A 25,605-nucleotide genomic window follows, 5' to 3' on the forward strand; every position below is an offset into this window, starting at 1 on the left:
CTCACTCCAAAAATGAAAGTCAATATTGAACTAAATAAAAGTTTGTTTCAATATTTAAGTTACATTTAACTTGAGTAAATATGGGAAACATTTCTTGTTGGGTGAACATAATAGAAGAAGGCACTTATCTCATAAGTAGGTATTACGATGTCAGACATTCTATATGCTATAATTTCAATCCCAACCCTGGCAACTACTCGACTAGAACCCTATCTTGCATTCACATCCACTTGAGCCAACATGAGATCTCCACTTTGCTTCTATCAGTTTTGGGGACTGTTTTTTCACTGCTGTGGTGGTAAGTTACAGATAATTGGGATTTTTTTCTCCTCTGTTTGTGTTATTACTGGGGAAATATTTTTTATTTTCCTTAACTTTTTAAAATATCTTCTGTTTTTCTCCTTGATGTTTATTTCATTTCTTACTTCTTATCATGTTTGTCTTTCATCTAGTCTTACATTTTGCCACTTTTATTTATGTTTCTCATTCTTCTCTATATTCTCTTATTTCACATCTTCAACAAATGAAAGTTAGGATGACAAATATCAATAATCATTCAGCAAGATGTTGTTTATCATGTTATATTTACCTCCTCTCCTCCCTATCTGGCCTTTTAGTACCCAATTCTCAAAAGCAGTGGTTAAGCTCATTGACCCCAACGGTTGCCCCATTGACAGCATCCAGCAACATCCCATGGCTAGTGTCCCTGGCTGAAAACTGCCAGGGCATTATTCTGAGTCAGTGGTGGATCCTCTCCACAGCCAGCTGTCTGAATAAACTGTAAGTACATCTAGAATCGCGATAAAGGGATCATAGTTACATATATACTTTATATTTGTTTTGTCAAAATTAATTTTATTTGCATTGGTTAGTGACGCATTCAAGGGACTTTGTTGTTGGAAAATAACATATTAAAAATGAAGCTTGGAGTTCTAAAAGTCAAATTCTATTGCAATGTAGAGCATCATTTTACAGGGATGTTAAGAGAAATTTGTTGGATTACATTAACATTTCAGGTTAAATGAAGCTAATGAAATGTTTTTCTCAGTCTAATTTCATTATGCTCTTCTGTACTTTTCTATTCCTTTAGGAAACATTTGGACTCTGACATTTCAGCAGTCATTGACCAAGAAGATATCTTACTTGGCCATACAATATGCCTGCACCCCAGTTTTGGTCCACAAGTTGGAATGGATCCAGTCAAAGGAGACATAGGAGTCATCCTGCTACAGTACCCTATCAGGGTGGGGGGAATACCACTTTATCACACTTATAACATCTTCTGGAAGAGCTGTTATAACTGCCAGTACAGACACTGCAGGGTATACCAATATCAGAGTAAGCTCAAGTGTCATGTTCTGTCATATCATAAATGTAGCTCATATAATGATATAGAAAAAACAAAGCAAAACAGTGCAAAAATAGGATGTTAAAAAATCTTGTAAATAATTAAGGCCATATTACTCCACTTCACATGGAGGAAAGAAGGAAAAGTGACAATATCATGGGTTATAATATTCTGTGTTCTATTAAGAGGGATTTAGGAACAGCTAAAAAATACAAGAAAGTATGAAATAAGTATGTATGAGATTAGATGGAAGGAAAGGAGAAGTCAGAGTTATCTCAGTAATTTTTTGTGATTGAAAGATTGAAAGTTGTACCAACCTAGTAGTAAATCATAGGAATATAATAACCCATATCTCATAGTCCTTTCTATCTCTATTCCCTCAGACCACAATAACTTTGGAACCAGTATCAAAAAGCTGTCAGTTAAGCTGCTGGACCTCTCATTCTGCCACCATCAATATATCCACCTAACTAAAAGTAACAACTTATGCATCTGGAGTCAGCCACAAGGAGACTGCTGGGTACTTACTGTATAAGGGCAGAGTTACCATTGGGGGGAGATGTAAAAATATATGTCAAATGTAAAATGGATACAAGTTCATTTATGCAAGATGAATAAGTGCTGGAGATCTGCTGAACAACCTAGTGTATATAGTTAACAATCTTACACTGTACACTTAAAAATTTAAGAGCGTTCGATAACATGTTGACTCTTCCTCCCTTAATAAAAAAGAAAGTTTCTTTACTTTCACATGCAATCCACAGGTGTAATGTTTATGTGATTATATAATCATACATACATTATGTCAAAAAATATTCAAAGATATATTTATTCTTAAGGTCACAAATAAAGCAGGAATATTTTCATCAATGAAATTTCAGAATTAGAAAATTTGCTAAAATATATTCGAGGCAATGGGAAGAACAGGTTATCCTTGGATTGGTTTGTTAGAATACAAATGGAAGTCAGTTTTACAAATACAAACTGAGTACTTAAAAGTCTTCAGTTATGAGGTGTAATTATTATCTCACCATCCTGAAGCTACAAAAATATTGTAACTGAGTTAGAGATGAGGAGTACCTGCTACCAATATATATTTTAAAAGAGTATCATGACTTTTTTCCCAACGCTCAACCTAGAAGATATGTAGTAATATTTGTGTTATATACTACATGTAGTAATACTTAGTTTGTAACAGATAAAATTTAAGAAGTCACAAATGGCTACAAAGAAATTTAAGGCAAAAAAAGTGAGAGGCAAAAATAAAAATGTTTGAAATTTACAAATAAGGAAGATGTTAAAATTTGTAGTGGAAAAGGGATATGGGTGATATCAAATTCTTCTTAATAAACATATTGCCAAAACTTTGTCAAGCCCAAAAGACCAAAGCGTTGAAACCAATATTTGAGAAATTTGAAATTAAGAAAGACAAGGTAACCACCGCGTGGTAGATTACAAATTGATAGGGTACATAGAGGAAATAGGCCTGGTCCCAGTTCTTAGAAAATCCTGATTTTCTGGGCCCGGTCACCAGAGTTTATGTTTTGATAGGAGAGAGTAGTGCAGTAATTTAGTAAAAATATAATTTTGTTAATGTTCTTATAGAAATCTTTATTGTGAACAGTGGAGATAACAATTATATCTACATTTGGATAGAAGAAGGGCATACTTAAAATTTTGAGAGGAAAGTAGCTCTTCATAATAGAAATAAGATGTGCAAATGTAATGACCATTCAATGCATAGAAAATATTTGAGTGGTAAAATTTGTAAGGGGCACATGATGCTAAGAAAAATATTTAAAAAAAGAGAAAAGAAAATTGCTTTGGACCAATTATGAAGTAATGGTGCCTGGACTCAGTTGTAGAAGTCCTTGGAGTCACAGAAAGATTTTAATGCAAAAAAAAAAAAATGTATTTTAGAAGAATCAAATATTTCCTGTTCTGGAAGGTGGAATGAAAGATGGCTTTTAAAATTAAATTCAAGAGGCCAGATTTATTTAGAAATCTAACCAACAAAGTCTATTAAAGTACCTTTGTACTCTTCACATTTATTCCCACAAAATGGTCTGGCATGAACTGCAAAAACAATAAGGAATCATTCATTCATCAAATATTGATTGCCTAAACATGATTTGGTGCTATACTAAGATGCAGCAGTTTAAAAAAAACATATAATTATCCTTATCCACATGAAGCTTACTCAAAAGCTAACAATTGTTTCCCAAGAAAATAATGAAGATGGGCTGTTAAAATAGGAGAAATGCAGAAGATCTTTAAAAATGTTCTATTTGACCAAAAACTTACAGCCCTTGAGAAATCAACCCAAGTAAATCCCACGAGGGAAGCCAATTCCAGGCAAAGGATACTACTGTGGAAAAATTTCCGTGAAGAATGAAACAAATATGATGGTAGCAAAATGAACAAAGGAAAAATGTTGAGCTGAGATCAGAAACTAATTAACAACACCTTTGGATTTTACTCTGAGTATCATCCTGCCTGCCAGGAGGAACAAAGCATGGAATAAGTTTGGGTATGAGAGAATAGCAGAAATGAGAATGGTTTGAAAACAAATGAGGACAACTTGAACCAGAGTAATGACGTGGAGTGATAAGGATAAACACAGTCATTACATATGATTGTGTAAGTTTGCCCTGCCTAGAAATACTCAGCAAAGGGAATAAGTGATATCCAAATAAAGAATGTTGAATATGTAATTGCTATTTAGAACGTGGGAGTTTTCTCTAAATATCCTTTGTAATTTAGTTTTTCTCCTTTAAATGGAGTTACAATTATGTGTGTGTAAGTTATTCTGGAGCTTTATGAAGTATGTACCAGGTAACATTTATTATTTTTCACCATGTCATATGGATATATGCAGAAAAATATATAAATCTTATCTATTTCAATGTATTTATTGATAATATGTATATAATATACAGATATTATTTATGACAAAAGTGTAGCCATACATTTTATAATTTATATATTATATATTTACATATAACTTATGTTACATATATTTAATATATTCTTACGATTTATGTTTGTCTGCCCGTTTGTCCCACATAAATACGGCTTATCTTTTTTCCTCATTCAGGTACAGCAGGGTAGTCCTGTTCTCTGCCTCTGTGGCAACCACTGGGAACTGGTAGGCCTGGTCAGTGAATCCTCAATGGCCTGTTATGACCCTGTTCTTGTCATCAAGACAGCCCCATATTTATCTTGGGTGAAATGGCTTATCAAGACATCTCAGAAGCCACTGGATCCTATTTTTTCCCTACCCTGCAATTTTACTCCTGGGGTAGAACATCGTCCACAAGACAGGCTTAGCCTGAGCAGGGGTACTGCCATTTTGACCTCCCACAGACTCTCTGTACAGTCACGGAAGAGAAGATTAGGCACTTTCCCACTGAACAGACAGCACCGGAATCCTCCTCCAGTATTTTTTCGTTTAAATAATAGAGACTCTTTTCCTGGCAGTAGACAGTTACACCTTCAAGCTAGTGAGCTCTCCTCAACTAGCAAATTCGCAATGATACAATCTTGGACGTCTCTTGTTACCAAACAGCGGGATCCTTCTGATATTTCTGAGCCCTGGAATACCCCAATAGCTGGTACTTCTGAAACTTTGGTTCTTTCTGGACCCCCAAAGACTCCAACACCTGATAAATCTATACCCTGGGGCCTTCCTCAGAAAGATACAATGAAATATCAATACCAAACGATGACCAATTCAGTAAACTCCTGGGTTAATCCTTTAGCTGGTATCATTGGGCTTCATACTCTACCATTAGTTAGTTCTGCTATATCCTGGGTTTTGTTTTCAAGTGGCATAGATGGATCCCACCTTCTTTCTGGGGTTAATACCGTACAGTTTCAAGTTCAGTCTAGTAAGGTTCCTTTCCATGGTCAACTTCTAGCTAGACCCTGGCTAGAAATTACCCCTGACATTGGACCTTGGACACATTCTGTACCTGATAAAACTGGAACAGTGATGCAGATACAATCAAGTGAAGAGAATATTGGAAGCCAAATACACCATGTAGTCGATAGAGTTCACACTGCTTTTAAACCAGTAACTTATAACTTGAATGCATGGGTTCCTTTAACAGTTAATAAAAATGAATTCTGGACTCATTCCACGCTAAATGCAGATGGATCTCAGTATCCTACATTAACTCTTACGTTGGAACCCTGGTTTCAGTCAGTCTTAAATTTAGATGGATCCCAAGAACTTACAGAAAAGACTAATGAATACTGGATTCTTCCTGAATCTAAGTCAGCTCAACTGTGGACTTCTTCAGCACTAAATATGCCTTTCACTTGGATACCATCTGCAAGCAACACTATTAAGTCTTGGGCACAATATAATACCAGTCTGAGCAAAGCCTCAAGTCAAATGGAGAGAATAAGTCCATGGAGTAAACGTGAATCTTTTATGGTCAAACCCCAGATTCAAACTGCAGATACAACCTGGTTTTTGGCACATATTATTACAAATGTAATTAAGCCTTTTTTTCAGTCTAAAGCTGATACAACCAGGCCCTGGAGTAAACCTGAAGCTGCCATAACCCAAACCTGGACCCAGCCAGAAACCCAGGCAAGAAAACCACTGACTCAGCTGAAAGCAGAAATCAGACCATGGTTACAGATTAAAACTGAAAGAATCAGACGCTGGATTCAGCCTAAGTTTCAAATAGTCAGACCTAGAGCCCAGACTGAAAATGGTAAAGACAAACATTGGACCCAGTCAGAAGCACATATAATTAGATCCGTGACACACACTGAAATTGAAACCTTCAGACTTGGGAACAAGCCTAAAGCTGGTACAGCCAGATCCTGGTTTTGGACTCAGTCTAATCAAATGAGAGCAAGGTCTCAGCCAGACTTGCAAACACTCTACCCTTGGACTCAGCCTGAGGTTGACATAGTGAGACCATGGACTCAGTCAAAAGCTAGTAGCATCCAACCATGGATGAAGCCTGAAGCATTGACATTCAGAATCTGGAGGCAGTTTAAAGTTAATACAATTACACCCTGGACAGGGCCTGAAGCTGATATAGCTAGACTTTGGTTGCAAATACAAACCAATACATTCAGAACATGGAACCAACTTGAATCTCAGACAACCATTTCCTGGTCTGAGCTTGAAGCTGATAGAGTCAGACCCTGGTTGTATACTCAAATGCATACATTCAAACCTTGGATTGAGACAGAATTTCAAACAGCCCATTCCTGGACCCAACCTGAAGGTGATATACCCAGGCTTAGGACTAAATCTGAGGCTGACAATGTCAGACATTGGTTCCAGACTCAAGTGGAGACACCCACAATGTGGACAGAGCCAGTATCCCAAGTAGCCCACCACTGGATACAGTCCAAAACAGAAATAGTTAGGCCCTGGAACCAACCTGTGGCAGACAAGCTAAGAGCCTGGATACAACATGACATTTACACTGTAAGGCCCTGGGATGAGCTTGAAGGTGATAAGGTTAGATTCTGGACACAATCTGAATCTGACATAAGACGTTGGATTCAGCCAGATGTGGGTATAATCAATCCCAGGGCACGAAATGAAGCTGATACATCAACACCATGGGCATGGGGACAGGCTGAGACTCCAGAAGTTAATCCCTGGGCACAGTCTGAAACCGAAGCAGTTATACTCTCAAAACAGGGAGAAGCTTCAGCAATTAATCACCGGACAGATATTTTAGCTGATACTGTCACAACATGGGCAAAGACTGAATTTCCAGGACAAAGGCTCTTGATGTATCCTTTGTCTCGTATAGTCACACAGTGGACTCAGCCTGAACTGCCAGTGGCAAATCTCTGGACACAACCTGAAAATGTTACAGTCACACCTTGGATCCAGGATGAATCTCTTGCAGTAAATACCTGGACACAGACTGAAAATAACACAGTCATACCATGGACTCAGAATGAATCCCCAGAAGAAAATACCTGGACAGAGGCTGTTTCTGAAACAGCCATACCATGGACCATGGGATTTTTTCCAACCATGAAGCCCTGGATAGAGACTAAATTTGATAAAGTCACACCAGGCACCAAATCTCAATTTTCAGAAGTAAAACTTTGGACACAACAGTTGCCCAAAACATTGGACACTGAAACTGGTACCGTCAAAAGGTGGACTCAGTCTGAATCTCCACCCTTAATTCCCAGGATAGAAGCTATAGCTTCCATAGTCCCATTATGGACCCAGGCTGAATCTCTAGCTGTAAATCAGTGGACACAACCTATAGCTTATAGAGTCACAGAATGGACACAGACTAAATCTCCATCAGTAAATACTAGGACTCAGGTTCAATTTCTGGCAGTAAATCCACGGACACAGTCTGAATCAGAGTACAAATCTCCAGCCCTAAAACAGTCAGTTGAGCATGAGGCTAGTATAGTCATATTGTGGACTCAGACTGAATCTCCAGAAGTAAATCCTTGGATAGAGCCTGTAGCTTCCTTAGTCATGCCATGGACACAAGCTGAATATCCAGCAGTAAGTTCATTGACACAGGCTGTAGCTGATACAATTATCCTGTGGCCTCAGGCCGAATCCCAAGCATTAAATCCCTGGACAAAGTCTGTAGCAGATACAGTCACAGTGTGGGCCCTGGATGAATCTTCAAGAGCAAAACCTTGGACACAGATATTAACTTCATCAGATATATTTTGGACCCAAGCCAAAACAGTAATTCCTTGGTCTACTTTTGAAATATTCCCACAATTCACCCTTATTCAATCTGTAGTGGTTAAAACTTGGACACAATTTGAGAGTGACACAGTCACAGCCCTAACTCAGGGTCAGGCTCTTGCTGTGAATCCCTGGACAGAGATTATCACTTCCAGCGTCACACCATGGATCCAAGCTGAATTTCCAGCAGTAAATCCCTGGACAGAGGCTGTTGCTTCCAGAGTCACATCATGGACCCAAGCTATATCTGTAGCAGTAAATCCAGGGACAGAAGCTGTCACTTTGAGAGACATACCATGGATCCAAGTAGTATTTCCAGTAGCAGTAAATACCTGGACAGAGGCTGTCACTTCCAGAGTCTTTCCAGGGACCCAAGCTGTACTTCCAGTAGTAAATCCCTGGACAGACACTGGTGCATCCAGAGTCATTCCATGGACACAAGGTGTACCTCCAGCAATAAATCCCTGGACAGAGGCTGGTGCATCCAGAGTCACATCATGGAACAAAGCTCTTCCTCCAGCAATAAATCCCTGGACAGAGGCTGGTACATCCAGAGTCACATCATGGACCCAAGCTGTATCTCCAGAAGGAAATCCCTGGACAGACGCCGGTGCATCCAGAGTCATGCCATGGACCCAAGCTGCACCTCCAGGAATAAATCCCTGGACAGAAGCTGATGCATCCAAAGTCACTCCATGGACCCAAGCTATCCCTTCAGAAGTAAATCCCTGGACAGAGGCTGGTGCATCCAGAGTCACTCCACGGACCCAAGCTGTACCTCCAGCAGTAAATCCCTGGACAGACACTGATACATCCAGAGTCACATCATGGACTCAAGCTGTACCTCCAGCAGTAAATCCCTGGACAGAGGCTCTTGCTTCCAGAGTCATGTCATGGAACCAAGGTGTGTTTCCAGCAGTAAATCCCTGGACAGTGACACTTGTTTCTACCGTCACAACATGGACCCAGGCCTCCTCTCTTCTAAATCCTTTGACAGACACTAAAGCTTCTACAGTGAAAATATGGACTCATAATGAATATTCATTAGTAAAATCCTGGACACATTCTGCAATGTCCACAATTATATCCTGGACTCAGTCTGAATATCAAGCAGTAAATTCTTATATACCGAGTGTAACTGATACGGTCATATTTTGGACTGTACTTATATCTGAGTCTAAGAAATCATGGATACTGCCTGAAGCTGGTGTATTCAGTATTTCATTGCATCCTCAAAGTGATTCTACTCAATCCTTGATTCAAGGAGAAAATCAAGCATCTCTTCTGTCGACACATCCTGGAATTAATAATGTTAATACATGGCCTTTGCCAGAATTTGAAACACTGGTATCATGGAGAGTGCCTTTGTCACAAGCAGCCACACTCTTACCCCTATCTGAAACTGATATTAGCAGATATTGGTTTAAACCTGAAACAGAAAGAGTAAGTACCTCGGCCTGCTCAAAACTTCAAACAGTGAGAACTTTGACCCAGTTTGAAACTGATAGATTTGAGCCCTTGGCCCAACATGAAACTCCTACAGTCATACCATGGATTCCAACAAAAACTGGTATATCCCACCCCTGGAATAAGTCTGAAAAAGACAAAGTAAGAACCTGGACCCTTTCTGGAGGTGATGCCTTGCGACCATGGATTCACAGTGAAGCTAGTATATTCAACCTCTGGATCCAGTCTAAAAGCAGTACAGTCACACCCTGGACCAAGCCTGGGTCTCAGTCAGTCAGTATCTGGACTGAAAGAAATACAGGCACATTTTGGTACCTGACTCAAAATGATGCAGTTAGGCCTTGGTCCCATCTTGAATCTCAAATGACATCTTCTGGGACCCAAAATGGTATAAGTAGCTCTTGGACTCAGTATGAAACTAGTACAGTCAGATCCTGGACCAAGCTTGAAATCAGTACAGTGCAACCCTGGATTCAGGTTGAAACTGCTACAATTAGATCACGGACCCAGTCTGAAAATATAGAAATATACCCCCTGACCCAGTTAGAAGCTGGTACAGTAATAAGACACTGGTTCCAGACTAAACTGGATTCAATAAAACCTTGGAACCAGCCTGAAGCCAATACAGTTAGATCATGGACTCAACCTGAAACTGAAACAATCCAAATTTGGACCCAGACAGAGGGCAAAGTAGTAAAACCTCCAACTTCATTGGAACTTGATACAATTACATCTTGGTTACAGACTCAAAGTGATACATTTCAACCCTGGATTAAATCTGACTCCCAATCTGTCAGTCCCTGGAGTCAGGCTGACGGTATAAATCACCCCTGGATTCAGCAAAGAGGTACTGTGAATCAACCCTACTCAGAAATCCAAACAGTCAGACCCTGGATGAAGGTAGATGCTGATGCACTTAGATCTTGGTTCTACATTCCAATGAATAAAGTCAGACCATCGACCAATTCCGAATCTCAGATCTTCAGCTCCGGGTTGCAACCTGAAGTTGGTATGTTTCACCCTTGGATCCATCCTGAAACCCAAGCAGTGAGATCCTGGGCCCACCCTGAAACTGGTATGATTGCATCATTTGCTATTCATAAACATGACAAAGTCAGAACATGGATCCATACTGAAGTAGAAATCAGACCTGACAGGCATTATAAGCCGATAGAATTATATCATTTGTTCCTTCTGAGGTTGAGCCAGATAGAGCAACTCCCTTAACTAGCCATTTCAGTTCCTGGTCTAAACATGTACCTTTTTTAACCAATAGAAATAATTCCTTCCCCACATCAGTATTTTATAGCTTTGTCAACTGAGATAGGTACAACAGAAAGCCAATATCAAATCAATTCTCTCCGTTTGAGTGAGCTCACAAACATTCCCTTTCTTTTCTTCCCCTTGCAAGTACTTGGCTTCCTGAAAGACTTCATTACCCGAAGGTTGTCAAATTCCAAATTACAAAAACAAATGGAAGCCCTGATGTAACATCTACATCTCTTAGCCCCCTCTCTCCATCATTTTCCTTTCTTATTCCTTGTTCTCTCCCATCACCATGTGCATTGCCCCATTCCTATTTGGTCATTTCTTCTGGTATATTGCCTTTATTCTATATTTTCCCTTCTTGCTCCATTCTTTCTCCAGCAGCCTTCTCTCCTGTTCTCCTGCCTTAGCCTCCTCTTCTGATAGCTCTGTCAAGGAACTGTCTTCCTTAAAATTTACTGAAGAGAACATTCTTTCTCATACTTTTTCATATCTGCTTGCTGCTCCAGCCACCCTTTTAAGAAAAGAACCTTCTCTGATGCCTGGGTCTCAATCTGGAACCAAGTCTCATCAGCCTGAACAAGATCCTCTCAAGTATTCACAACTCAACGTTTCTTTGGCTGAGTGTCACCTAGGTGTGGCCTGGAAAGGGAGTGTCCAGGCTTTCTGGCTCTTCAAGACAGCTGTTATTTCTCATGAAGCCACAGGCAAGTTCAGGGTAGTCATCTATTTGAGTTATTATCCTTAGCACCAAGGTCTTTGTTAGAGCCTAATTACAAGAGTTTCTCTATAGGTCAGAAGTCATGCCCTCATACTTGGGCAGGACATAATTCAAACCATTATTTAGATCAGAGAATGGGGAATGGATAACAAAATCTTAACAGATATGTACATATTCAGAGAAGACCAATTTTGCTAGAAACAGTTTTTTTATAAGTGTAGTTCCTTTCAGAGCATATTATAAAAATGCTTTTAGTGCTTAGAAATGGTTTACTCTTCTATTTGAGGAGTGAATAGACATATGTTATTTTCAGAGAGGTGTATTCAGACAATCTCTATTCCCATACCCAACTATATAGGGTTAAAATTTATATTTCCAAGCATTTTCCTAAAGTTGAAAATTTACAAGCACTTTGATAAAGTCAAAAAATAGGAAATCAAACTGTTCAGGTAAAGGAGGTAATAATACTTCCTTCACCTATTGAAAATATGGATTCCTTCTGCAGAGTGTGGATTACCACCTGGCCTTGTGCCCCACTGTCCCAACTGCTGGGAGGCAGACATGGGTGAATTTCCTTGGATGGTTTCCGTGCAACTCTCTTTCTCCCATTTCTGTGCTGGCTCTGTATTGAATGAACAGTGGATCCTTACCTCAGCTAGATGTGCAAATTTCATGTAAGTCTGAGTATGTCATTTCAAGATTCTTTAAAGATGGTGCATATTCTTTGTTACAGAAATCAAATTTTGTGTATCTTCTTGCAGTAGTCACATCTGTTACATTCCCTTAACTAAAGAGAAAGCATCTCTACTTGTATCTTGTCATATCTCAAATATCCATAAATGGGTGCTTTACCTGTTTTTCAGAGATAATTTCAGGATCCAAATCAATAGAACTGTTAAAAGATACCCTATTTTTGTATAATTTTACCTATAATAAAATGATGGAAAGTTTAAATAGTAAGGTTCACAGTTTTCCACTTTCTGACTTCAACCATGTTATCTCTTAAATATATGGATCTGTAGAAGAATTATAACTCTTTGAAAAATATCCTTTTGAGCATAGTTTTATTTCTTCTTTTAGCATAGTGAAGTAAGTCTTTGGACAAACAAGGAAAACAAAGCCCCCAGAAAGGGAATAACTGTCCAAAGTTATTTATATTATTACTATACAATATTTCAACTCCTAACTTTCAAAATGTATTTCAATAAGTGTTTTTTTTTATTATGTTATGTTAGTCACCATACAGTACATCATTAGTTTTTGGTGTATTTCACTATTTGGTGTATTTGGTGTATTTTACTTTCACGATAAATATTAGGATGCCTAATAATTCAAGTTAGGAATTTTCAACAATTAAATGGTTTGCATTGTAAAACTTACCTCCTCATTTCTGAAGGTGTCTAAACATAGTGTTCCTAATAAGACAGGAGTAGTGAAGGGAATGGTAGTACTTTAATGCTCACCTGGACTTTATTTTATTCATGTTAACTCTAGAGTTCTTTTCCACATTGAAATATGTAATAATAAAATGCTTGATAAATTTCCCTCCCAGAAAAAAACTCAGAAGCACTAGCCCTGGTCCAAGTTGGGCTTACTGATCTTCAGGAGCCTGCTCAAGCTCAAACTGTAGGCATTCCCCGTGCCATGCCCTACCTAGGTCCCAAGGGACCTTTGGGTCCTGGGCTGATCTTCCTGAAACAGCCCCTACATTTTCAACCCTTGGTGCTTCCTATCTGTCTAGAGGAGAACCTGGAGCAAGAGAAAAATATACAGCTGTATGACTGCTGGCTACCCAGTTGGTCCCTCATGAGAGGTGAGTAATGCAGCATATTTACATGAGCATAAGTATGATATATTTGAAAAGAAGGAGTAGTATGCTTTCATGTAATAGAAGGTTTGTGATTATCTTTTCCTTCAGCCATATTTCTCCCTCTAACTAGGGTAAAACTAAAATCCTCTCTGTTCTCCCTTTTCCACTAGGAAGTCCTGGAATTCTGCAGAAAAGGCATCTAAAAATACTGCAAGTCAGCACATGTGCCCAGTTTTGGCCCAAGCTGAATGAGTTCACTTTCTGTGTGGAAGCCAAGCAAGCTCTTGGCGAGACTGGCTGTAAGGTGATACAGCTGAGGGGTGTGGAAAGCAAAAGTTACTTCTTCAAAACCAGAAGTTACTTCCTAGCCTCCTTTAAAGTGCACATGGACATTTTGCTCTTTGTTTCTTGCAGGGTGACTTAGGGGCACCTCTGGTATGCCATCTACAACAAAAGAACACATGGGTGCAGGTGGGAATTTTGAGTTACTTCGATGAACATTGCACAAAGCCCTACGCCTTCAGCCAAGTGAGCCCTTTCCTTTTTTGGCTTCAGGGAGTTACACGGCCCAGCCATGCACCATGGTCCCAGCAAGGGGCCATGACTACCTCTGCTTCCATCTCCCTTTCAGTCTCTACCTCTACAAACAACTCAGCTTTTACTGCCACTCCTGCTTCTGTTCGGCCACAGTTCATCTCTCTGCCACAGCCTCAGAGTAAGGCCCAAGAAAATGGTAGTCAGGGAGGTATGAAAAAAAAATGAAGAGAAAAGGATAATGGAAATAGAAAAGGAGGGGGAGAGTTTTTTCCCAGAGAAATGCATGAGTTTTTAATACCAAATATTAGGAATCATTAACCTTATGACTTCCAAAGGTATTTCATCCTTGGTGTATTATTTAACTGCCATAATATTTCTTTCTGATACAGATGACGTGATTATAATAATTTTCTTATTTACTGTGATACCCATGGAACTAGAATGGTTTAATCACATTATCAGTATAGAAAGAGGGAACAAGGTTAGCATAGACACTCAAACTTTTTATTCTTCTCACGTGAACGTCTTTACTACCACAGAATCTTAACAAAAGTTATGTCAGAATTTTAAGTTGAGAATATACTTTCTTGGTAGAAATATATATATAAATTTCTCTAATATGCTCTACTGAAATCTGTTACATTGTGACCATCTTTCTTTTCCTTACTATTATGAAATCTGTCATACTATCATCAATGACAACCTCACTTTTCTTTCCTTAGAAAATTATTTCTAACAAATCATATTTCTCCATATTATATTTTCACCTAATTAAACTTATTTATCATGTTCATACTGTCCTATCCATAGTAATGGGTGCTTTTTTAAAGCTTTTTTAAAAAAATTTATTTCATTATGTTATGTCAATCACTGTACATCACATCATTAGTTTTTGAAGTAGTGTTCCATGATTCATTGTTTGTGTATAACAACCAGTGCTCCTTTCATTATGCTCTCCTTAATACCCACCACCAGGGTATTAATAACCCATCCCCCCAATTCCTACCCTCTAAAGCACTTGTGATGAGCACATGGTGTTGTATGGAAGTGTAGAACCGCTATATTGTACACCTGAAAGTAATATTACCATGTATGCAAACTGGAATTTAAATAACAACTTTAAAAAATTAAACCTTAGTGTGATGTGCAGTTGTTACTTTAAATATGATTTTCAGGTTTGCAACTTAGGAAAGTGAATTTTAGAGTTTGTCCCAAAAGTTTTGAGTTGAAGTAATAGTAGTTAATACATATATAAATTGAAATAATGGTAGAGATAAGATGTATAAAAAGAGTAAGGGAAGAGAATAGGTGAAGACAGAATCTAGACTATCCAGGGAATTACACTGTGTTAATTGTCAAAGTGATGAGGACTTTGAAATATCTGAGCAAAGAACTTCTTATCTTCTTATCTCTACCATATTTCAATTTATATATGTATTACTTCAACTCAAAACTTTTATGACAAACTCTAAACTTCACTTTCCTAAGTGGCAAACCTGAAAATCATATTTAAAGTAACAACTGCACATCACACTAAGGTTTAATTTTTTAAAGTTGTTATTTAAATTCCAGTTAGCATACATGGTAATATGACTTTCAGGTGTACAATATAGCGATTCTGCACTTCCATACAACACCATGTGCTCATCACAACAAGTGCATTGCTTCATTCCCATCACCTGTTTCACCCATCCTCCACCGAGTTCCCCTTGGTAACCATCAGTTTGTTCTCTAGAATTTCTTGAGAATAGAATTTCTGTTTCTTGGTTTGCCTCTCTTTTTTTTCCCCCTTTGCTCATCTCTTTTTTTTTTTTTTTTAATTTCAAATGTGAGTGAATTATATGGTATTTGTCTTTCTCTGAATGACATATTTTGCTTAGAATAATACCTTCTAGTTCCATCCTTGTCATTGCAAATGGCAAGATTTCATTCCTTTCTGATGACTGAGTAATATTCCAAAGTATATATGTACCACATTTCTTTATCCATTCATCTGTCGATGGGCTGCTTCCATATATTGGCTATTGTGGACATTGCTACTATAAACATCAGGGAGCATGTACCCCTCTGAATCGTTATTGTTTATTCTGAGGGTCAATACCTGGTACTGCAATTGCTGGGTCATAGTGCAGTTTTATTTTAATGTCTTGAGGAACCTCCATACTGTTCTCCAGAGTGGCTGCACCAGTTTTCATTCCCACCAACAGTGCAAGAGGGTTCCTCTCTGCATCCTTGCCAACATCTGTTGTTTCTTCTTTTTTTTTTTTAATTTTAGCCATTCTGACTAGTGTGGGGTGATAACTCATGGTGGTTTTGATTTGTCGTTCCTTGATGATGAGTGATGTTGAGCATCTTTTCATGTGTCTGTTGGCCATTTGGATGTCTTCTTTGCAGGAATATCTGTTCATATCTTCTGAAAATTTCCTAACTGGGGTTTGGGCTTTTGGGTGTTAAGTTTAACAAATGCTTTTTATATTTTCGATACTAGCCTTTTATCAGATATATTGTTTACAAATATCTTTCCCCATTCTGCAGGCTGCCTTTAGTTGTGTTGATTGTTTCCTTTTCTGTACAGAAGCTTTTTATCCCGATGAAGTCCCAATAGTTAAATTTTGCTTTTGTTTCCTTTGCCTCAGGAGATGTGTCTAGTAAGAAGTTGCTGTGGCTGATGTCAAGAGAAGTTACTATAGGTGCTCTCTTCTAGGATTTTAATGGTTTCAGCTTTCACATTTAATCCATTTTGAGTTTATTTTTGTGTATGCTGTAAGAAAGTGGTCCAGTTTCATTCTTCTGCATGTGACTGTCCAGTTTTCCCAACACCATTTGTTGAAGAGACTGTCTTTTTGCCATTGGATATTCTTTTCTGCTTTGTCAAAGATTAGTTGACCACAAAATTATTTCTGGATTTTCTATTCTGTTTCATTGATCTATTTTTGTGTGTTATGTATCTGTATATTCTGTACCAGTACCACACTGTATTGATCACTACAGCTTTGTAATATAACTTGAAGACTAGATGTACTGCTTCCAGCTTAACTTTTCTTTTTCAACATTGCTTTGACAATTAAAGTTCTTCTGTATATGTTCGCTAACTGAACATAATAATAAAAATATATACGTAAAATAATTTAAAAACAAAGTTCTTCTGTGGTTCCAAACAAATTTTTGGATTTTTCTAGCTCTATGAAAAACCCGGGTGGTGTTTTGATAGGATTACATTAAATTTGTAGATTGCTGTGGGTTAGAGACCTTTTCAAGTAATTTTTCTTCCAGTGCATGACTGTGGGATGTTCAACATTTTTTGTGTGCTCTACAAATTCTTTCATCCGTGTTTTACAGTTCAGAGTACAGGTCTTTCAAACCTCTGGTTACATTTATTCCTAGATATCTTATTGTTTTCGGTAAAACTGTAAATGGGATTGCTTTCTTAATTTCTCTTTTTGCTGCTCATTAATTGGTGTATAGAAATGTAACAGATTTCTGCACATTTACTTTGTATCCTGAGACTTGACTTTATCAGTTCTACCTGAATTTTTGTTGGAGTCATGTCAGTTTTCTGTATATAGTGTCACGTCATCTGCAGGTAGTGAAAGTTTTGCTTCTTTCTTGCTGACTGGATGCCTTTGATTCTAGTGCTTATCTGATTGCCGAGGCTAGGACTTCTAATACTATGATTAATAACAGTGGTGAGAGTGGACATCATTTTTTTTTTCCTAAATAGGGAAAGAGCTCTGTTTTTTGCCATTGTGGTTGATGGTGTCTGGGGTTTTCATATATGGCCTTTATTATGTTGCAGTATGTTCCTTCTAAATCTACCTTGGTGAGGATCTTTATCATGAATGGATATTTGTACTTTGTCAAATGCTTTTTCTGTGTCTCTTGAAATAATCATATGGTTTTATCCTTTTATTGATGGTATATCACATTGATTTGTGATAACTGAACCACCTACCACTCAGAAATAAATCCGATTTGAGTGGGTGAATGATTTATTTAATGTATTGTTCTATTTGATTTGCTAGTATTTTCTCAGGAATTTTTCCATCCGTGTTCATCAGATATTGGCCTATTGTCTTTTTTAGTGGAGCGTTTCTCTGGTTTTGATTTTAGAGTAATTCTCTCCTCATAGAATGGATTTGGAAGTGATCCTTCCTTTTCTGTATTTAGGAATAGTTTGAGAATAGGTATTAACTCTGAATGTTTGGTAGAATTCATCTGGGGAGCCATCTCATCCTGGACTTTTGTTTGTTGGGAGTTTTTTTTATCATTATTATTACTGATTCAATTTATAGGTTGGTAATCAATCTTTTCAAATTTTCTATTCCTTTTTCTAGGAATTTACCAATTGCTTCCAAGTTGTCCAGTTTGTTGGCATATAGTTTCTCATATTTTCTTATAATTATCTGTATATCTGTTTGTATTTTTGTGGTGTTGGTTGTTATTTCTCTCTCATTTGTAATTTTATTTATTTTAGTCCTTCCTCTTTGCTTCTTGATAAATCTGCCTGGAGGCTTATCAATTTTATTAGTATTTTTCCAAGAACCAGCTCTTGGTTTCATTGATCTGTTCTGTTGTTGTTTTTAGTTTCTATATCATTTATTTCTGTTTTCATGTTTATAATTTCCTTCCTTCTCCTGGTTTTAGGCTTTGTTTATTGTTCTTTCGCTAGCTCCTTTAGGTGTAAGGTGAGCTTATTTGAGACTTTTCTTGCTGGTTGAACTAGGTATGTATTGCTATGTACTTCCCTCTTAGGACCACTTTTGATGAAACTCAACAGTTTTGGACTGTTGTGTTTTCATTTTCATTTATTTCCATGTACTTTTTTATTCCTTCTCTGATTTCCTGGTTCACTTATTCATTACTTATATTTAGTTTAACTTCCATGTATTTGTGGTCTTTCCAGATTTTTTTTTCTTGTGGTTAATTTCTCATTTTATAGCATTGTGGTCAGAAAAGATGCATGGTATGACTTCCATCTTGAATTTCTTGAGGCCTGTTTTGTGGGCTTACATGTGATCTATTCTGGAGAATGACCCAAATGCACTTGAAAAGAATGTGTCCTTTGCTCTTTTAGGTTGGAATGTCATGATTATATATGTTAAGTTTATCTGGTCCATTATGTCATTTAAAGCCCTGTTTCCTTGTTGATTTTCTGTTTGGATGATCTGTCCATTGATGTAAGTGTGGTGTTAAAGTCCACTACTATTATTTCATTATTATCAATGAGTTCCTTAATGTTATTAACTGCTTTATGTATTTGGGTTCTCCCATGTTGGGTGTAGAAATATTTACAAGTTTTAGATCTTCTTGTTGGATTGTCCCTTTTATGATTATATAGTGCCCTTCTTTGTCTTTTGTTAATAGTCTTTGTTTAAAAGTCCAGTTTGGGGTGCCTGGGTGGCTCAGTTGGTTGGGCGACTGCCTTCGGCTCAGGTCATGATCCTGGGATCCAGGATCCTGGGATGGAGTCCCACATTGGGCTCCCCCTCCTCCGTGGGGAGCCTGCTTCTCCCTCTGCCTCTGCCTGCCACTCCCCCTGCTTGTGCTCTCTCTCTCTCTCTCTGTCAAATAAAAATTTTTTTAAAAATCTAAAGTCTAGTTTGTACAATAAAAGTATTGCCACTTCGGCTTTCTTTTTATAGCCATTTGCATGATAAATGTTTTTCCATCCCCTCATTTCAATCTGCAGGTGTCTTTAGGTCTCAAATGAGTCTATTATAGACAGCATACAGATGGGTCTTCCCCATGGATGGACACATCCATTGTGTCACTCTTTGTCTTCTGATTGGAATATTCACTCCATTTACATTCAACATAATTATTGTTAAATACATATCAATGTATTTGCTTTGTGGTTGTTTATGAAGATTTTCTTTGATACATTCTTGTCTTTCTTTAATGGTTTGCTGATTTTCTTTAGTGATATACCTGGTTATTTTTTCTTTATTCTTTGCATATTTATTAGTGTCTTTGATTTGTAGTTACCATTAGGTTTGTATATAATATCTTCTACATGTAGCAGTCTATATTAAGTTTATGGTCATTTAAGCTTGAAACCATTCTTTACTCCTTTCCGCCTCTCATTTTAATATCTGCTGTTATTTATCTCTTTATTTATCTATTTGTTTATTTTTTGAGAAAGCGTGAGCAAGAGGGGAGGGGAGGGATGGGGGAAAGGGAGAGAGAGAATCTTAAACAGACTCTATGACCAACATGGAGCTGGACTTGGGCTCAAACTCAAAACCCTGAGATCATAAACCAGACCAAAATCAAGGGGCTTAACCAAATGAGCCACCCAGTCCCCGTATGCTGTCATATTTTAAATCCTTTTATTTTCTGAGTTCCTTGCATGACATTTTATAGAAGTGTTAATTTTTACTCCTCATATGTTTCCTACCTTCCTACTATAACTTTTGGTCTCCTGTTTCCACTCAAAGAGTCCCCTTTTAATATTTCTTGCAGAACTGGTTTACTGGTCACCAACTTCTTTAGTTGTCTTTTGCCTGGAAAACTATCTTTCCTTCTGTTCTGAAGGATAGCCTTGCTAGATAGAGTATTCTTGGCTGCAGATTTTTCGCATTTAGCACTTTAAAAATATCATGCCACTCCTTCCTGCTGAAAATCCACTCTTATCCTTATGCATTTTCCTTGTATGTAACTGCCTTCTTTTGTTTTGCTGCTTTCAAAATTTTGTCTTGTCACTGTATTTTGCTAGTTTAATTACTTGGTGGAATTAAATTAAATTAATTACTTGGTGTAAGTTTAAATCTTGGTGTGGGTCTACTTTTGTTGATTTTGTGGAGGGGTTTCTGTGCTTCGTGCATCTGGATATGTTTCCTTCTCCAGATTAGGGGAGTTTCAGTTACTATCTCTTTAAATAATTTCTGTGCCCCCTTTTCTCTCTACTTCTTGGCTCCTATAAAATGAATGTTATTACATTTGATGGAGTCACTGAGTTTATTCTCATTTTGTGTACTTCTCTCTTCTCTCTTTTGTTCAGCTTGATTACTTTCCATTATTCTGTCTCCTAGATCATTAATTTGTTCCTCATTTCTTCTATTCTTCATGCCATCAAGAATGTTTCGCATTTCATTTATTAAGCCCTTTATCTCCTATGTTATTTTTTGTGTTAGTAGTCTCACTGATGCCTTCCAGTCTTTTCTCAATCCAGTGAGTATCCTTATGACCATTATTTTGAATCCTCTATCAAGCATGCCACTTATAGCAGTTTTGCTTAGACATCTGGCCTTGGCCTTATCTTGGTCTTTCATTTAAGACAGATTTCTCCATCTTTTTATTTTGTCTAAGTCTCCATGCCTATTTCTCTGTGTTAGGGAGGTTAGCTACAATTCCTCTTTGGACAGTAATGGTCTTAGGAAGAAGAGGTCCTGTAGTGACCTGCTGTATCGTGTTACTGTTCCCCAAATGCTGCCACTTCCAGGCATGCTTCCAGTGTGTGCTGCCTTTGTTCTTTTGTTTCATTCTGGCCACTTTATCATTTCAGCCAGTCTTTTACAGTGGCTCTCTTCACCTGCTCTGGGTAGTGTTTAAACTCTGGCCTGAATGTGGTTGGTTTTAACTAGGTGTGTTCTGGACTGCTTGTGAAATGAGATGTGTTACCACTGCCTCTGGACGCAAGGCTTCACAAAACTCTCAGGTTGGGAGATGTGACATAGGCAGGAGTTTGTACTAGGGTTATGGGAAGGCCACCCTGGTGAAAAATCCACCACACTGAGACTGAGGCAAATTTGACTGAGAAGGGCAGTCTTGCCAGGGCACAAAGGGGTGGAACATGGTGTAAAAAAGTTGTGTAGCAAGCAACCATGCTGCACTGGTTACCGCAGGTGGCCCTGTGTTTATTCTGAGGGGCAGGGGACATAAATGGTACTTTCTAGATCCTTTGTTCCTGGAGACGGTCTGTCTATGAACACTGCCTCTGGGACATTCTCTGAACTGAAGCCTCTCTGCTGTGTGGCCCAGGTGCTCTTCAGATTGCTGTTTCCACACTGTATGTTCCCAGGCTGTTTACCTGTCTTTTCTCTAGGAGCAGCCTCAAGGCCTCTGGGCTCTCCCAGAGCCAAGCCTACTGACCTTTAAAACTACAAAATTCAGCCCCTTTCACTTTCCAAGCTAATTCCTATGGGGTTTGTTATCCTTGTGCACTGCTATGTGTGCTAGTCTGTCTGTCACCCTTCTTCTACATCATTGCTCCCTACCCACTGCAGTGGCCATGAGCCATTTCTCTCCCAAACAACATCTCCACACTTCCTGCCTTCTTTGATATGGCTGCTTCTGTCTCTTTAGCTGAACATGTATGTTCTCTCAGTCTTCAGATCAAATTATGTTGCATTTCAGATAATTTGATGGTTATATAGTTGTGTTCATTGCATGGGGTGACTATAGTGTCTTCCTGCTATACCACCATCATCCCCTCCTAAGTGTCACTGAATATTTAAAAAGTAATTAAGCTCAGTTCCTTCTGTTCCACTGAAATTTTTAAATTTATTTCTCCAATAAATGGTCAAATAAAATTTTGCTTCTTTTTTTATTGCTTACTATATTAATGACTCCTAACTAAGCAAACTAACAGCTGAAAAAGAATTCCCCTTGGGAAGAGACCTATAATAGTTCCCAATAGTTTGACAAATGAAAGGTAATTAAACTGGACCATAAAGAAATGATTGATCTGGAAACATAACAATAAGGCAATTATTCCTTTTAGGGAAATAGCATATATGTAACAATACAGACTGTGTGTTTGCAAGTCAATTTTAGTAACCGTGATAAGTTTAGAAGGGATAGGAAGGATGAAAAACTTTAAAGATGGGCTACAGATGACGATTCTACTGAATTTACTTTTATTCTCAGCTTTAGCAGATCGAATTTCTCTACGATATGCCATGCCTTGGCAAGCCATGATCATCAGCTGTGGCAGTCAAATTTGCAGTGGTTCCCTTGTTAGCAGCTCTTGGGTTCTCACTGCTGCCCACTGTGTCAGGAACATGTAAGTTTGCATCCTGCTTCATATAATACACTGTGCTAAAGTATTTTCAAATTAGTTTGTTGAAGTCTTCTTTGAATTAATTCACTTCATATTATGCCTGAACAGTATCTCTTATCTCTATAGAATCTTTGCATCAGGCTAGGCAAGAAATTTGCCTCAGCGTGTTTGATTGATATTTCCTTTAGTTAATACCTCCCTAGTTCCACTGTGTATGAATTTTGAGTTTTCATAGTGTTCTGATTTCCCTACAGGTAAAGTAGGAACTTTATACATCATAGCTAATGGAATACATTACAAAGCCTAATACTGATGGCTGTTAAGGCCTCATATATCCTAGTGAATATATTCTAATTAGTCTCTAACTACACACTTAGGAATCCTGAAGACACTGCTGTAATACTAGGCCTGAAGCACCCTGGAGCACCTCTGAGAGTTATTAAGGTGTCTAACATTCTACTGCATGAGAGATTTCGGTTGGTGAGTGGGGCAGCAAGAAATGATCTAGCACTGCTGCTCCTTCAAGAGGTCCAGACTCCCATTCAGCTCTTAGCACCATTGGGACATCTGAAGAACCTCAGTAGCTCAGAATGCCGGCTTTCTGGGCCAAGAGTTCTCAAACCAGGTCAGTAGTTAATTTGCTTATTAGGACAGTGGTTCTAAAATATGTGAGATGGGGGATCCATTTGTTTGATGTTAAAATTCAGGTAAGAATTCTAGCCAATATTGTCTCCATTATTAATTTTAATTTTTTTTCATAACTCAACTAATTTTTAATGGGAACATGAAAAATTTGTATTTAACTATCGACTTATATTAACAGTGAAAAAATTTAGTCAAGGGTTTCAGGAGTTTTATAATTGCATGCTACTTACTATCCAAGGAGACCCTAAGAAATCATTAGTAAATACTAGATTAACAACATGATCCGAAATGTAAAAAGAAAATGTGGCTGTGTAACCAGGGATTCCATCATCCTGTGATTCTTCTATTTTCAGTGTCTGGGTTTTGATCAAAATAAGAGATATTCTCTGGGATTTGTTTTGGTTTTATAAAATGATAGTTTTGATAATGACTACATAAGATTTCAAATGTGCAAAATGATACAAGGTAGATCTTTCTGTGTACAGTCAAGTTTAGTAAATAAAGTAGACATGGACTGCTTCCTAAATGTGCTAACTTTATAATAATGAAAAACATAGGTCATTGTTTTTACTTATACTTAAGAAAATGAAGTTAGATATGACTTGAAATATATTTTACAAATGAAAATAAAATTGCAAATTATTTGGAATGGCATTTAAAACGTGAAGAAAATTATTAGAATGGATAAATATGTGCAGTAAGAAGGTGATAACAAAATAAATGAAGTTTTTTGGCATTAAAACTTAGAGATAATTTAAAGTGATGATGATATCATCTCATTAGTTAGTGTTACAATGCAGGCTATATCTCTTGGACTTCTTATTTTATACCTGTTTTTCTAGGAGAAACAGATGAGAATCCAGAAATGTTACAGATGCAGGTGATGGGAGCTTCAGGCTGTGCCCACCTCCACCCTGACATTGGCAGTTCTATTATCTGCTTCATTACTCAGGAGAAAGGCTCTGATACGAATGTGGTAAACAGTTCCTGTTCATTTTTTAATTCTAATTCATAGAAACTATAAATTTTTCTACATATAAAAATGTAGACCATGCAATTAGTAAGTTATAAATATAAGAAATTGGGTTTTTGTTCAGTGGGAATAAACAAAATTACTTACAGAACAAACTTCCTCAAAAATGTATGCTATTAATCTCTGGTTTATCTGACACTTGTTATTCTTAACTATCCACACTGAAATGCTGTTTTGGTGGTGTCCATAGAAATTAGGAATTTCATATAATTCTGTATATTCTAATACATGGCTTCTAAATTTCATCATATCTGAAACCTTAATTTGCCTTTATAAATGCCATCTTTATGGACTAACGGTCAATGGCATTATCAGTAGTTTCCTATGAGAAGAATCTATTTGGTAATTATATTGATTGGCTGCTAGCTATTTGAGACCTCTTTATTTTCTGAATAGTTTTTCTCTTTTCCAACTAACAAAGTCTAATAATAAGTAAGAATTTAAGACAGTGGCTTTAATCAAAATTCTACCATTGCCTTCACAGGAACCTGTGACTCCTGGCAGTGCTGTTATGTGCAGACCAGTGTCTGGAAATGGCAGCTGGAGACAGATAGGCTTTACCAGTCTAAAGGCACTTGCTACCATTGTCAGCCCACACTATTCCTGGATATTTTCCACATCAGCCAAAACAGGTCATCCCCTAAACCAGGCACTCATGCCTTGGGTGGAAAAGCCAAAGTCATCTAGTCTTCATAAACAGGCAACACTACCACTTTCATCATTAATGATTCTTGTAATGCAGAGTCTATTGTAAACCAGTGGTTATAATGACCAGTACCAATCTGGTCACACTGTGATAAAAAAAAAAAAAAAAAGAGATCAGAACTTCCAATTAAAACAAAACAGTTGTATTAAGACCCTAACTTCTCTGCAGTTATTCCTTAGAAAAGCATCAATTCTATCCATTAAAATGACAGTCTTTTAACATTGTAAAAAAAAATATTTTAACAATTAAAATTTCAAAAATGTAAAACCTTCCACCATGACTTGTGATAATAGTTAATAAGATAATATAAAAAAATAAATCACATTGAAAAGTTGACAAATACATAATCACACCTCATA

The 25,605-nt window shown here is 37.6% G+C and overlaps 3 protein-coding genes across 3 annotated transcripts; all 3 read left to right on the forward strand.

The window, feature by feature from the left end:
• The first annotated feature begins 240 nt into the window (after window positions 1-240).
• Window positions 241-7,539, forward strand: LOC148161742 (uncharacterized). Its single transcript, XM_088020587.1, has 7 exons — window positions 241-298; window positions 618-780; window positions 1,091-1,338; window positions 1,732-1,868; window positions 4,446-6,306; window positions 6,370-7,413; window positions 7,535-7,539. Exons 1-7 carry the CDS (start codon window positions 241-243, stop codon window positions 7,537-7,539), a joined length of 3,516 nt encoding a protein of 1,171 aa, XP_087876713.1.
• A 1,592-nt stretch (window positions 7,540-9,131) lies between these two features.
• Window positions 9,132-11,216, forward strand: LOC148161743 (uncharacterized). Its single transcript, XM_088020588.1, has 2 exons — window positions 9,132-9,796; window positions 11,204-11,216. Exons 1-2 carry the CDS (start codon window positions 9,132-9,134, stop codon window positions 11,214-11,216), a joined length of 678 nt encoding a protein of 225 aa, XP_087876714.1.
• On the forward strand, window positions 9,849-25,294 carry LOC148161744 (polyserase-2-like). The gene is made up of 9 exons (XM_088020582.1): window positions 9,849-11,500; window positions 12,020-12,202; window positions 13,067-13,327; window positions 13,495-13,628; window positions 13,739-14,039; window positions 22,730-22,865; window positions 23,240-23,487; window positions 24,350-24,483; window positions 25,025-25,294. Exons 3-9 carry the CDS (start codon window positions 13,159-13,161, stop codon window positions 25,292-25,294), a joined length of 1,392 nt encoding a protein of 463 aa, XP_087876708.1. The 5' UTR covers window positions 9,849-11,500; window positions 12,020-12,202; window positions 13,067-13,158.
• The last annotated feature ends 311 nt before the right edge of the window (window positions 25,295-25,605 follow it).

Source organism: Eumetopias jubatus, unplaced genomic scaffold (genome assembly GCF_037043125.1).
Source record: "Eumetopias jubatus isolate StellerSeaLion01/CBP00866 unplaced genomic scaffold, mEumJub1_p1.0 scaffold_75, whole genome shotgun sequence".
Lineage (NCBI taxonomy): Eukaryota > Metazoa > Chordata > Mammalia > Carnivora > Otariidae > Eumetopias > Eumetopias jubatus.